This window comes from Cebus imitator, unplaced genomic scaffold (assembly GCF_001604975.1).
Source record: "Cebus imitator isolate Cc_AM_T3 unplaced genomic scaffold, Cebus_imitator-1.0 Scaffold394, whole genome shotgun sequence".
NCBI classification, from domain to species: Eukaryota; Metazoa; Chordata; class Mammalia; order Primates; family Cebidae; genus Cebus; species Cebus imitator.
In genome coordinates this window covers 1,423,552-1,439,024 of record NW_016107709.1, presented here as the reverse complement: position 1 = coordinate 1,439,024, position 15,473 = coordinate 1,423,552, and the positions used below count along the sequence as shown (strand labels likewise).

The 15,473-nt window shown below is 38.2% G+C and overlaps 1 protein-coding gene across 1 annotated transcript in view; it reads right to left on the bottom strand.

Annotated features, from left to right (window-relative positions):
* Positions 1–2,331: 2,331 nt before the first annotated feature.
* The window catches only part of KIF27 (kinesin family member 27), a 77,945-nt gene continuing 64,803 nt past the window's right edge, over positions 2,332–15,473 (bottom strand). Inside the window, exons 14-16 of the mRNA XM_017508526.2 lie at positions 13,899–14,097; positions 8,014–8,178; positions 2,332–3,581 (exon numbers count right to left, since the gene is read on the bottom strand). Coding sequence (XP_017364015.1) covers positions 3,094–3,581; positions 8,014–8,178; positions 13,899–14,097 — 852 coding nt within the window. The 3' untranslated portion in view covers positions 2,332–3,093. The remainder of the gene's footprint in view (positions 3,582–8,013; positions 8,179–13,898; positions 14,098–15,473) is intronic.

Below are 15,473 nucleotides of genomic sequence, written 5' to 3'. Positions count from 1 at the left end.
CTAATTTTTCTTTCCTTTGTGAGAACACCGACTAAACTAGAATGACCAGAGGTTCATTTCCAGAATATATTATTCACATTATTTATATGTGTATTTGCATATGTGGCATGAAATCTGTCATTGTATATAAAGGATATATGTTTAACCAAAAGGAAGAAAAAAATCATACATTTGTTATTTAAAAATCAACTCACATTTGTATAATCAAACCTAATCACTGTTGTTTTGATATACATTTTCTTGCTTTATTAGTGACTTGCTTTGAGGAAATGTGTATTTCCACAGGTAAAACAAGTACGTGTTAATTTCTTGAACAAGTAGGATTCCAGTATCAGGATACATTCTTAAATGAATTATTTCTAAATAAGGCATGGCACATTACTTAATCTTATAAGAACTTATAATTAGGACCTTTATTAATAAATATATATTTATTTATAAATATATTATTGACGGGCGCAGTGGCTCATGCCTGTAATCCCAGCACTTTGGAGGCTGAGGTGGGTGGATCACAAGGTCAGGAGTTCAAGATCAGCCTGGCCAACATGGTGAAACCCTGTCTCTACTAAAAATACAAAAAAAATTAGCTGGGCATGATGGCACACACCTGTAATCCCAGCTACTCAGGAGGCTGAGGCAGGAGAATTGCTTGAACCTGGGAGGTGGAGGTTACCGTGAGCCAAGATCACACCACTGCACTCCAGCCTGGGTGACAGAGCAAGAGTCCATCTCTAAATAAATAACTAAATGCTGTGGTTGTTATTAAAGACACTGACCTTCAGCCATTATATATATCTATGTACAATACAAGTGTATCTATATATATACATTATAGCTATATATAATAAATCATATGAAATATATCATTATATAATGAAATAATATATAATGTATACCCTATAGATATATCTTTATTTATTTATTTATTTATTTATTTAAAGACAGGGTTTCACCATGTTGGTCAGGCTGGTTTTGAACTCCTGACCTCAGGTTATCCACCCGCCTTGGCCTCCAGAATGCTTGGATTACAGGCGTGAGCTACCATGCCCGGCCAGATATATCTATATTTATATACAAGTGTATATATACTATATATACAAGTGTTTACATACAAGTGTATATATATATAGATATAGATAATGGCACAAGGTCAGTTCAGTGCCTTCAACAAGGCACAGCAATAATATATTTATAAATAAATATGTATTTATTAATGAATGTCATAATTATAAATGCTTTGTAAGATTAAGTAATGCGCTATGCCTTAATTAGAAATAATTTACACATAACTTGTTTTACCTGTGGAAATACAAACATATTTCCTTATATACCTGCATATATACGTGTGTGTGTGTGTGTGTGTGTGTGTGTGTGTGTGTGTGTATATATATATATAAAATGGCAAAAGGTCAGTGCATTTATACATATTTATAATGTGTATGTTTTACCTTTGGTTTGTATAAAATTTTCCAGTTAGTTTCTAATTAGTTGTTTGAAATTTAGAAAACAGTAACTCATTGGATGAATATTATAAATTGTTTCATTCCCAGATGAGTCCACAGAAATCTATTTAATTTAAATGAATTTTAGTACCATGCTTAAGAGATAAACTGTTATCCTTTTCATAAGTTTGTTTTGCTTTGATCTGCTTCCTAAAGGAACTGGATTTTAGCAAGGAAACCAAGAAACTCTCTACTCCCTAGGTGCTAGCAGCTAGAGAAAGGAAGTCTTCAGTCTTTGAGCAAGGGTGACAGTTTGGGTCCTATGTGAAATGCTTAAGTCCATAGCAACAGAGGAAAGGACAAAAGGAAAAGGTCTGTCGTAGTGCTACATCAGAAAAAATGGATTCAACAAGGAAGTGGGTGACTCTAAGTAAATATCCATGTCAGGATGGTTTTGCTATTGCCCACACCCAAACATTAATTAGTTTAAGAAACTCAGCTTTGGCTTACAAGTGAAAGTTTGGAAAAGTAGCAAACAACAACATAAGTAACAAAATAATTCCTCAAGTCATTAAGATGGATGTTTCCTGAAAAGTATGGTTAAAAAGCACAAACTACATTTGGAGGGCAAATTGTTTAGTTCTTAATACCAAACTAAATTGTACATTATATAGTAAATTTTTGACCAGAAAAACTTGGAGATTTTAGTAAAAATTTCATTGACATATTTATAGCCCCAATGTAGTTTAGCCAGTTTGTAAAACCTAACTAAGCAGGCTGTAGAGAAAAATCTCAGACTTAAGCCTATCATCAGATCATTAAAGATGCTTTGGCCAGACTTCAAGCTTTACAGACACAGTCCATGTGACCAGAGATGTCATAACCAGTGTTCTTTCTCTTGAAATGTTAGAATCCTTTAGGTTTTATTCTACTGTTTCCCTGTTCCATGGAACAGCATCCATTTCTCCCAATGTTAGTAACATAATGAGAGATATATTGAGTGTATAGGGCAGGAAAGACATGAAAACTTATATTGCATAATATTAGCAAACCAAAAACACAACATTATAAATATAAAAAAATTCCAGAAACAGAACAGTGAGCAAGTTTAAAAAGTCAAGACCGACCATTTCTGTGAGCTCCGAAGACTGTAAATTAGCCTCAATCCATAAAGCTGACAGGTTGTCTTAGCCCACATATGCAGCAGGTGACTCCCTCTGACAAAAGCAAGATTTAGCTGGGTCTTTTAAAAATAACAATATACTTGTATATAAGAATAACAATAATATAGTCATATCATATACTTTTATAATGTACATTTATATAATAATACATACTAGATATTTTAGTCTATTATTAGTTTTGTTCTTCAAATATGCCTGGAAAAACATTAAGCATATTTATAAATGTAAATACTTAAATGTTATCAAGTATTGGAAACGTGTTTGGTTACTATGGGAATTTAAATTAAAAATCCCCAAATACGTTATAGAAGATGTACATATTTATAGTATATAAAAGGATTAGGGATTCCTTCCTCCCCTTCTTCCTTTATCCTGAGGAAAGAGGTAGTGAGCTTGAGCTTTCATTTTTAACAGGTTAGAAAAAGGAATCTTTTTACATGTCTACTAAAAGTTCTATTATTAAATGCCTAAGTTTTTAAGTCACTTGGTTTCCTAGATACTTCGATGGAATCGGCAGCCATTGATCCAACACCAACTCCAAGACTGGAACGTCGCAATGATAGTTCCAAGGCAGAAACTTGACGTAATTCTTTTCGACATAATTTTACAGGTGTAACACCATGAAGCTGTCCCACCACATTTCCCACAACCTGAATTTGGGATGGTAGTCGACTGTGAGATTTTGTAAACTGATAATCATCTATTTCTGTTTTATCCTCATTGCTTAACATATGCCCACTAGGGGGTGCTAAAGAACTATGAATTGGAGGTAATTCTGGGCCATCTTCCCAGAGTTTGTGAGGATTTGGCTGTGTTCTTAAGCTGCTTGCTGTACTGTCCATTTCTCTTTCTCTTCCACTGAATTTCATACTTTCAGGCCTGGATGCCCATTTTAATTCTTCTGAAAGCATGCCTGCTTCTTCTGGCTTCAGGACTCCATCTCCAGCCTCATGATCTAAAAATAATCCCCAAACCAAAAACTTAGAGATTATTTCCTCAAAATTAGGTATTTTAATCACATCTTAACATAAATACATTATCACCCAATATGCATAATTTTTTCAACTTTTTTGTTAAATGACTTATTTTAGATGAACAGATGTGTGAATATGAACATTTTTATTTTACTTATAGCCATCTTGCATGTGAGTAACTAAGAACTTTAATTCATGGAACAAAGTTGAGAAATCGTCTTTTGGGGGTTTGGTACTCCCTGGAGACATAAGAGTGCTTTGAGCACCTCTGGTGCCTTTCCATGCCTGCCTTCTCTGCTGGTCTTGCTGCTAGTGAATTCTAAATCATGGCCAAGTGATGCCAGCACTGGATAATACTGGCTCTGCCCCGCATTTCCAGGGAAAACTCTGGGACTTGGCATTATATGTGTAGAAATCTGGTCTTGGTTGGCACTCCCAGCATGATAACAGGGTTCTGCTGTCTGAATGCACTCTGGGGTGTGTGCCACAACTTCCACCATCAAAATGGAGATGAGAGAATACTCCCTTGGGGTGGGGGGAACACCCATGGAATTAGAGTGAAGAGATCAAAGCTAGAGGTTCTTAAAGAATATCTAATATCAAAGAGAAAAACTTGCTTAAGGGAAATGCATTTAGGTACTAGATCTAATATGATGAAAAATGCCAACTTTAACATATTGATACATGCTTAGTATACCTTCAGTCCTGCAAAGACAGTTTTAAAACATACAACATTGGCAGCTCCCAAGCCAAATCTGGCCCGTAGACATGTTTTATTTGACCTATAATGTAGTAACACTTGACCCAAAATTTAAAAATTGAAAAGTTTCATATAAAAATATAGATTTACAGCTTTTCTAGAAAAGTTATGAGTTAACAGTTTCTGAATTGCAACAGCAGCTGAAACACAGTTGTCACTGACCATTTAGAGAGCTGCTGCAGTCCCCATTGCACACTCTGGCTTTCCTGGCTCAGGTAGGCATTCTCATTTGTAACCCCTGGCTTAAAACATAACTGACTTTCTAGTTTTTAAAATTCTCTCAAAATCAAATAACCTGAACTAGCAAATGATCTAGATCTCATACATGAAACTCATACAAAACTGACCACAGACAGTGGCTCCCAAACTTTGCTGTAAATGAGTCACTGGGAAGCTTTTAAAAATCCTGCTCCCTAGCTGGGTGCAACGATTCATGCCTGTAGCCCCAGGTACTCGAGAGGCTGAGGCAGGAGGACTGCTCGAGCCCAGGAGTTTGAGGCTACAGTGAGCCATGACTGCACCACTACACTCCAGCGTGGGCAACAGAGCGAGACCCCAGCTCTAAAAAAAAAAATCCTGCTCCCCAGGTGACAGTATCTGGGGGAAGGAGAAAGGCATCTTATTTTTAAAAGATCATAAGAAAAGAGATAGGCTCATTGCTGAGGCTCACTCCAAAGCCCACTTGGATTTTTCACAAGAAAGTTTCCCTCTTCTGGAGTTTTATAATTGTCAGAGTTTTATAAAAGTCAGATCTTCTGACTCTATTATCCTTACATATAGTTTTATAATGATTTAAATTGATACAAGGATAGGTTTAAATATAAGTAGAGAGAATGCAGGTTCATATAAAACTGATTTTATCCTTATAAAATGTTAGAAAGCAGATACACTGTAACAGAGGCATGACTATCAAGTGACCAAGATATTTTAGTCAAAAGATGAATTTTTCTGCAATTTGAAAAGGCCAAAAATATTCAAAGAAAATACAAATATAAGTTTTATAGGCAGTCTTCTATCAAAACCCACTGAACCACCAGGCACGGTGGCTCATGCCTGCAATCCCAACACTTTGGGAGGCTAAGGTGGGTGGATCACCTGAGGTCAGGAGCCTGGCCGACATGAATCTCTACTAAAAATACAAAAAATTAGCCAGGCATGGTGGCAGCACCTGTAATCCTGGCTACTCAGGAGGCTGAGGCAGGAGAATTGCTTGAACTGGGGAGGAGGAGGATGCAGGGAGCTGAGACAGTGCCATTGCACTCCAGCCTGGGCAACAAGAGTGAAACTCCATCTCAAAAACAAAAAACAAAAAGCACTGCACCAAATACCAAGATATTTATTAACTATGATGCTGATTATTAAGCATGTAAAACATTTTATAGAACTCAGAGTTTGATATAAATAGCTATATTTTTTAATTCAAGCAAACCTTGTTTCATGTCATTACATTAGAGTAGCATTATAAGATAGGATATAGTGTATATATATATATCCCCAATATAATTGCAACTGTATATTTTAAAGCATGGGAAAAATATGAAAAGAATTATGCTCAAATGTGGGTAGGATTATAACTTATTTGTTTTCTTCATTTTCAGATTTTCTATAATGACTATATATTACTATTTATAGCCAAATATAGAAGTATTTTAAATGTTTCTAGGTAGAATGGCAAATTAGCTGAAATAGTATCTCCAACGTCATTATCAAGACTCCACTCTTTGGGTAAGTTGGTCAGAACAATGTCATTCTCATTTTACACCTCTCCGAGATTAACTTTGTTTTACATTTCTGTTTGTTTAGTTAAAGAGCAGGATGAGGCTCCAGATTTCTTAAGTCTGTCTACGACCATACCACATTGTCATTTAAAGAAATGTCTAGTAGATTCAGTGGTATAAACATGAGCCATTTATAAACTAGATGTCTAATATCAGAAACCTCGAATATGACAGTAGACTTTTTTAAAAGCTAAAGTGGTCTTATGGTGATTATTCTGTCTATTACTTGATAACCTCTTTACTTTTAAATTTTTGGCAAGTAATGTTTCAAGTTTAAGTTTTAGCTATATATAGCAGGCAGTATTTCAAGTAAATGAGTTACATTAGTAAGCACCTCTGTATTACTAGAACTGAGAATCAGAGAGTGCAGTCTGGCATCACATCTTTATCCTAAGACAACTTTTATCCTGGAATACTGAACCATCAGTCAGAAGATGAGGGACATTAGACTATGTTACAATTCCTGTTCTGTCCGTAAGTCACTTGCCCCTCTAGGCGTCAATTCACTCATCTAAAAATGGAATTAGCAGACCCCAGCCTATCCTGAGTTTGAAGGCTAATGGGCATTATTTTTGAAAATGTCTATACATGATAAATGTCGCAAATATAAGTTAGCATGACTTTTCTAAATATTACTGCCTTTTACATTTTAAAACTATGTTAATTCTACTTCTTTTTTTTTTTCTTTTTTTTGTTTTGAGACAGAGTTTCGCTCTTGTTCCCCAGGCTGGAGTGCAATGCCAAGATCTCGGCTCACTGTAACCTCTACCTCCCGGGTTCAAGCAATTCTCCTGCCTTAGCCTCCTGAGTAGCTTGGATTACAGGCATGCGCTGTCACGCCTAGTTAGTTTTGTATTTTTTGTAGAGACAGGGTTTCACCGTGTTGGTCAGAGTGGTCTCGAACTCCTGACCTCCTGATCCGCCCGCCTTGGACTCCCAAAGTGCTGGGATTACAGGTGTGAGCCACCACGCCTGGCCAATTCTACTTCTATTACATATTCAACATATATCACTTCATTGCTCATCCATATAATTTTTCACTGTCTTACATCTTATGTGCCCATCTTTAAGCAGTTTTCTTTCCAGGTAAAAAAAAAAAGTGTGTTCCTAAAAGATTTTAAAGTCAACTTTTCATAAACCATGCTTAAATTACTGAAGTTATTAGAATTGTTATTAGAATTATTAGAAATTATTAGCTAATTGTTTTATAAAATGTGTACTTTATTATTTTAGAAATATTGATTCTTCTCTATTCAGCTATCTTAAAGAGGGTATATTTTAATCATAGCAATATATTACCTTCACAGTATTTTTTACTTTTGCAAAGTATAATACTGTCATATGTTATTTCATTTAGGAATGTACTAAATGTACATATTTACATATAATTATACAAGGAAACATCTTTGTCTCAACAATGGGTTTATTACACTTTTGAATTTCCAGGAGTCATGATATATAAAGACCTGATTTATCTTTAAAATACATACTTTCACCTTTACTTTTACTCTTACCTACCATACATTTTTTTTTTGGTGATAATCAGAAGGCTGAATTTACTATAAAATAGAAAAACAACAGCTATGTTACAGAGTTAATTTAGGGATTAAATGAGTTAAGGTCTACAAGCCCCTGGCACATGGCAGACAATCAATAATTGAGCTTTCCTTTGCATCTATATATTTGTTCATTCATTCATTCACTTCTCATGTGGTTCAGCCTTAAACAACGATTTTTGTCTACAGAGACAAATATAGAAGTATCCAATCCTAAATAACCCAGTCAGTTGGTAAAGCCTACACTACAAAGCTGGCACGACTTCACCAAATGCTAGAGAAACAGTGTTAGCGTGACAAGTAACACTAAAAGTCTTACGCTCTGATGGTGCTAGTTGCCGCCGAATTGCTTCCCCTACCAGTTCCTTAAGTTTCTTCTTAAGATCCCGGCTGGTTTTCTTATAAAAATAAAGATCTTTTTCCAACTGCTGGATTTTATCTTCATATGTTTTGAAAGTTTCTATAACGCCTTCTGCATCTTGTTCTATACAACAGAAATTTGCATTTAAAATCAGTTTTAAATAAATGATGCAATAAATAAATAAATGATGAAAATTATGTTTTAACATAGTCCCTGGACTATATTTAAAGGATAAGAAGCATATTACACAAATCTGTTACCTGAATGGGTTTATTTTCTGCTACAGTTTGGATTTTTCTGCCTGTAAAATTTCCCAAAGTAGTATTAAGCCATTAGTCACCTCCATTCCTACCCCTACCAACCCCTCACACTTTTGTAAGAATTTTTTTGCAGTTGCTACCAACTAGACCTATCCTTAGAACACCAGAAGTAAGGTGTTTTCTATAAAAAGTTGACTTTTGGAACTCTGTTCACTGGCTGCTTTAATATTTTGTATAAAGTTTATATCAGGAACTGTGGTTATATAAAGTCATATAACTAGGATTTATAGGCCCAAGAAATATACAGCCAAAACCCCCACAAAAACAAAAACCTATTAAAAGAGGCCATAAAGATTAAATCACAAAGGAAAACACCACAGAGAAAGAGGGAATATAGCCAGCATAAAGTTCTAGTTTATGCCAGAATGTAACTGAAAGTTTCTAAACTTTAAATTTAGAGGTAATAAAGTTTAGAAACTTTATTAGTATGTTCATTAATATTTATGAATGTCTAACATTGTTTCCATTGGATATGCTCTTGAACCAGTGTAATCCAGTGTACTGACCTTCAGAAAAAAAATAATTTCAGACCTGCTCTCTCTCCTACTGGTGTATTTATAAAATGATCCTAGTGGTTTGTGATTTTCTTTGGTTACAATTGTTTTGTAGAATTTTGTCCAAGTATATTTGTGTATTTTAAATTAGTCCATCATCTTGTTTTAAAATAAAATTAATGACATAATAAATCAGAATCCCCGTGTTTATATCAGATATTCAATTGAAATTAGAAAATTCATCAATTGTTAACACTGTCAGTTATAACTTGGTTTTTATTTTTATTTTCTATTACTATTATTTTTGAGATAGCTTCTCACTCTGTTGCCCAGGTTATAATGTGTTGTGGTGCAATCAAGGCTCACTGCAGCTTCAACCTTCTGGATTTGCTTGAGCAAATTAACTCATCTCCTGACACCTGGTATGCAGCCATTGACTTGGCAAATGTCTTTTTCACCATTCCTGTCCATAAGGCCCATCAGAAGCAATTTGCCTTCAGCTGGCAAGGCCAGTAATATACCTTTACTGTCCTACCTCAGGGGCATACCAATTCTCTGGCTTTGTATCATGATCATATTCAGAGAGACCTTGATTGCTTTTCACTTCTGCAAGATTATCACACTGGTTCATTATATTGATGACATGCTGATTGGATTCAGTGAGCAAGAATTAGCAAACACACTGGACTTACTGGTGAGACATTTGTGTGGCAGAGGATGGGAAATCCAACTAAAATTCAGGGACTTTCTACCTCAGTAAAATTTCTAGAGGTCCAGTGGTGTGGGGGCTGTTGAAACATCCCTTCTAAGGGTAAAGGATAAGTTGCTGCATTTGGCCCCTCCTACAACCAAGAAAGAGGCATAATGCCTAGTAGGCCTATTTGGATTTTGAAGGCAGCACATTCCTCATTTGTATTACTCTGGCTCATTTATTAAGTGACCTAAAGGCTGCCAGTTTTGAGTGGGGTCCAGAATAGGAGAAGGCATTGCAATAGATCCAGGGTGCTGCGCAAGCTGCTCTGTCACTTGGGCCATATGACCCAGCAGATCCAATGGTGCTTGAGGTGTCAGTGGCAGACAGGGATACCCCCATAGGTGAATGACAGCAGAGGCCTCTAGGATTTTGAAGCAAAGCCCTGACATCTTCTGCTGATAACTACTCTCGTTTTGAGAGACAGCCCTTGGCCTATTACGGGGCTTTAGTGGAAACTGAATTTTTGGCCATGGGTCATCAAGTCACCATGCGACCTGAACTGCCTATCATTGAACTGGGTGCTTTCTGACCTATCTAGCTATAAAGTGGGTCAGGCACAGCAGCATTCCATCGTCAAATGGAAGTGCTATATACATGATCAGGCTCAAGCAGGTACTGAAGGCATAAGTTACATGAGGAAGTGACTCAAATGTCCATAGTCTCTACTCCTGCCACACTGCCTTGTCACCCCAAGCCTGCACTGATGGTCTCATGGGGAGTTCCCTATGATCAGTTGACAGAGGGAGAGAAGACTAAGGCCTGGTTCATAGATGGTTCTGCACGATATGCCTGCACCACCCGAAAGTGGGCAGCTGCAGCACTAGAGCCCCTTTCTAGGACATCCCTGAAGGACAGCAGTGAAGGGAAATCTTCCCACTGCGCAGTGCACCTGGTGTGCACTTTGCATGAAAGGAGAAATGGCCAAATGTGCAATTATATACTGATTCATGGGCTACAGCCAATGGTTTCACTGGATGGTCAGAGACTTGGAAGAAGCATGATTGGAAAACTGGTGAATGGAGGTTATGCATGGGGTTAGCAAAATGGACTTTCACTCACCAAGGCTAACCTGGCTACAACCATTGCTGAGTGCCCAATTTGCCAGCAGCAGAGACCAATACTGAGCCCTCAATATGGCACCATTCCTCGGGGTGATCAGCCAGCTACCTGGTAGCAGGTTGATTATGTTGGACCTCTTCCATCATCAAAAGGTCAGAGGTTTGTCCTCACTGGAATAGACACTTACTCCAGATATGGGTTTGCCTATCCTGCATGCAATGCTTCTGCCGAGACTACCATCTGTGGACTCATGGAATATCTTTATCTACCATCATGGTATTCCACACAGCATTGCCTCTTACCCAGGCACTCACTTTAAATGCGACAGTGGGCTTGTGCTCATGGAATTCACTGGTCTTACCAGTGCCATCATCCTGAAGCAGCTGGATAAAAGAACGGTGGAATGGCCTTTTGAAGTCACAATTACAACACCAAATAGGTGACAATACTGTGCAGGGCTGTGACAGAGCTCTCCAGAAGGCCGTGTATGCTCTGCATCAACCTCCAATACATGGTACTGTTTCTCCCATAGCCAGGAATCACAGGTCCAGGAATTGAGGGGTGGAAGTGGAAGTGGTACACTCACTATCACCCCTAGTGATCCACTAGCAAAATTTTTGCTTCCTGTTCCCGCAACATTACATTCTGCTGGCCTAGAAGACTTTGTTCCAGAGGGAAGAACACTGCCACCAGGAGACAGAACAATGATCCCATCAAACTGGAAGTTATGATTGCCACCTGGACACTTTGGGCTCCTCCTACCTTTAAGTCAACAGGCTAAGAAGGGAGTTACAGTGTTGGCTGGGGTGATTGACCCAGACTATCAAATGAAATTATTAGTCTACTACTCCATAACAGAGGTAAGGAAGAGTACACATGGAATACAGAAGATTCATTGGGCATCTCTTAGTATTACCATGCCCTGAGATTAAGGTCAATGAGAAACTACAATAGCCCAATCCAGGCAGGACTACAAATGGTCAGGACCCCTCGGGAATGAAGGTTTGGGTCACTCCACTAGGAAAAAAACCACAACCTGCTGTGGTGCTTGCTGAAAGCAAAGGGAATACAGAATGGGTAGTAGAAGAAGGTAGTCATCAATACCAGCTACGACCATGTGACCAGCTGCAGAAACAAGTACTGTAACTGTCGTATTTCCTCATTATTTTGTTTAATACATGTTTGTGTATATATACACTTGTACTAAGAAAATATCTTCATTTTATTTCCTTTTCCTTTATCATGTGACAGAAGATTTATTGACTTCACATCAGCATTTAAGTATCGTTAACTTTATATAATAGTATTTGGGTTGGGGACTGGTGCATTTCCGGTTGTATGAAGGATAGTTGTATTATGTTAGACTTAATTATAACTTTATTATTGTCTTTATTTGAAGATTATGTGTGATTTCAGGAGATGTGTATGGGTTCAAGTTGACAAGGGGTAGCCTTGTGATGGTTAATACTGAGTGTCAACTTGATTGGATTAAAATATTCAAAGGATTGATCCTGGGTGTGGCTGTGAGGGTGCTGCCAAAGGAGGTTAACATTTGAGTCAGTAGGCTGGGGAAGGCAGACCTGCCCTTAGTCTGGTGCACCATCTAATCAGCTGCCAGTGAATATAAGGCAGGCAGAAAAACATAAAAAGGTGAGACTGGCCTAGCCTCCCACCCTACGTCTTTCTCCTGTGCTGGATGTTTCCTGTCCTCGAACATTAGACTCCAAGCTCTTTACTTTTGAGACTGGGACTGGCTCTCCTTGCTCCTCAAGCTTGCAGAAGCATATTGTAGGATCTTGTGATCATGTAAGTTAATACTTAATAAACTCCCCTTTATATATATATATTTAGTTCTGTCCCTTTAGAGAACACTGATTAATACAGATGGGGTCCCACTATGTTGCCCAGGCTACTTTCAAGTGAGCCTCCCACCACAGCCTTCCAAAACGCTGGGATTACAGGCATTAGCCACTGCACCCAGCCACAACTTTGTTATGAATAATTTGTACAGCTATAGAAATGATTTTTTTAACTTTTTTTTTTTTTTTTTTGAGACAGGGTTTCACTCTGTCACCCAGGCTGGAGTACAGTAGTGAGCCTCTGGGGCACAGGTGATCCTCTCCTCTCAGCCTGAGAGCAGCTGGGACTACAGGCATGTGCCACTATGCTTGGATAGTTTTTTTAAATTTTTTGTAGAGATGGGGTTTCACCATGTAGTCCAGGCTGGTCCCAAACTCCTGGGCTCATGCGGTCCTCTTGACTCAGCTTCTCAAAGTGCTGGGATTACAGGTGTGAGCCACTGTGTTCAGCCAAGTTTTTATATATTATTTTTTGGCTACAGCCTGAACTTCTGTGGTATAATCCCAGTCACTTTAAAAAATATTAAAGCATCAGTTTCCGAACTAAACTAAGGTAGGGAGAGCGTGTTTGAATGTAATGATGTGTGAGATCTTGCAAGGAAATTCTGTCATTAGGCAACTGGTTGCTAATTAACCAGTGACAGAATTAACTTAGACCTATTTTCAGCTATGGGCTCATGAGACTCAAGACTAAGCAGCCTTAGTTAAAGCAATAACAGTATCACATAATAATTATTTTGCTGCCATAGTAGCTGTTTGTATACTGGCCACATGCCCAGCTAAACTGTGGCCAGATCACTATCAGAGTTTTCTGTCAGAGTTGGTGGTGAACTACTGCTCACCGATAATGGTATGTGCCCATCAATGGCAGTCTAATTTTGACCCAAGATGTAACTTTAATACATAAAATTTTACAATCAACTGACAATTATAACATGAAATATAACTAGGAATATGACAGAACCTATCACTTTAATTTTGTGAATGGAAAATAATTTAAATATGATAGTATTATATCCTTGGAAAATAAAAAAATTTCAACTGTATACCAAAAAGCCTGAATTAGTCCCACATCTCTATGTAAAAACTAGACCAACGACAAGCTCACAGGATTGCAGCAGTTCTTATGTGCATACTGGGGGCAAGGAGAAAGGATGGCATTCCAAGCACAAAGAGCCCTACAACAAAGTCAGCTGTCCCAAAATGCGGCAACCAAAACATGTAAAGCCTAAAAACTGGTCTATGTAGCAACTATTTAAACATGTTGAGCTTTTAAATGATCAAATTCTGTCCTATATTCCTTTAGTACCCCCACCTACACACCAACTTTGCATAACTGTCAAAAAGGGGAAGTTACCTTTGAAATGATGTAACAGCAACTGCATCTTTTGTTCGTGTTCCTTTTGCTGGAGGGTCAGTCTCCGGTCACACTGCAATTTTAGATGGTCCAATGCAGATTCTAATTCACGAACCATATTATCCCGTTCCAGAACTTTCATTTTCATTTCTTCATTATATAACTGTTGTTTCCGTTCAGCTTCTCGCAAATTCACAACCTAGCAAATACATTTTTTGACCTGTTAAGTGTGTCTTACATAGCCTAATATAATAATCTACTTTTCTTGGGCTACTTAAAGATGAACTTCCTTAACCTCCATAGTGTAAATGATTCCTGCCAGGTATTGGGTCCTTAGGCAAATGCTTTGTAACATATTCATAAAACAACCTAACAGCCTTTTGAATTTGTTGGAATTCAGGCCAGGTGCAGTGGCTCACACCTGTAATCCCAGCACTTTGGGAGGCTGAGGTGGGTGGATCACTTGAGGCCAGGAGTTTGAGAACAGCCTGACCAACAAAGTGAAACCCTGTCTCTACTAAAAAAAAATACAAAATTAGCTGGGCATAGTGGTGCATGCCTGTAACCCTAGCTACTTGCAAGGCTGAAGCAGGAGAATTGCTTGAACCCAGGAGGCGGAGGTTACAGTGAGCCAATATGGCACCATTGGACTCTAGCCTGGGCAACAAGAGTGAAACTCCATCCCAAAAAAAAAAAAAAGATTTGTTGAAATTCTGAATTGGGTGACACTTTCATTTTTAGTATACTGTTGAAACATCTAGACAATTCTAAGTTTTAACTCCAGAATGGATATTATAAATAAGTGACAGTTTTGGATTTTTAAGATAGAGTCTCACTCTGTCACTCCGTGCAGTGGTGCAATCGTAGTTCACCTTAGCCTCCAACTCCTGAGATCAAGGGATCCTTCCCACCTCAGCCTCCCACACAGCTGGGACCACAGGTACATGCCATCATGTCTGGCTAATTTTTAAAATTTTTTTCATAGAGACGGAGTCTCACTGTGTTGCCCAAGCTGATCTTGAACTCCTGGCCTCACATGATCCTCCTGCCTTGACCTCCCAAAGCACTGGGATTATAGGTGTGAGCCACCATACCCAGTCAGATTATGCATTTTGTCTACTGGATTCTTCCCTGCTGATGTGAAGTAAAAATACTTCAGACAATGTCTATGTCGTAAAACTTGTTAATAATCTAATGACCGTCTTCCAAAAAAATAATCATTAATACAAGGGTTCTCAGGATCAGAAAATCCACTGACCTTAGCCAGGTTGCCCTACTTTAAGAGTAGCATAAGGTCTGGGCATGGTGGCTCATCCCTGTAATCCCAGCACTTTGGGAGTCCAAGGCAGGCAGATCATGAGGTCAGGAGTTCGAGACCAGCCTGGCCAACATGGTGATACCCATCTCCACTAAAAATGCAAAAATTAGCTGGCCATAGTATCACACGCCTGTAATCCTAGCTACTCAGGAGGCTGAAAAAGGAGAATTGCTTAAACCCAGGAGGTGAAGATTGCAGTGAGCCAAGATCGCGCCACTAAACTCCAGCCTGGGTGACAGAGGAAGACTCTGGTCTCA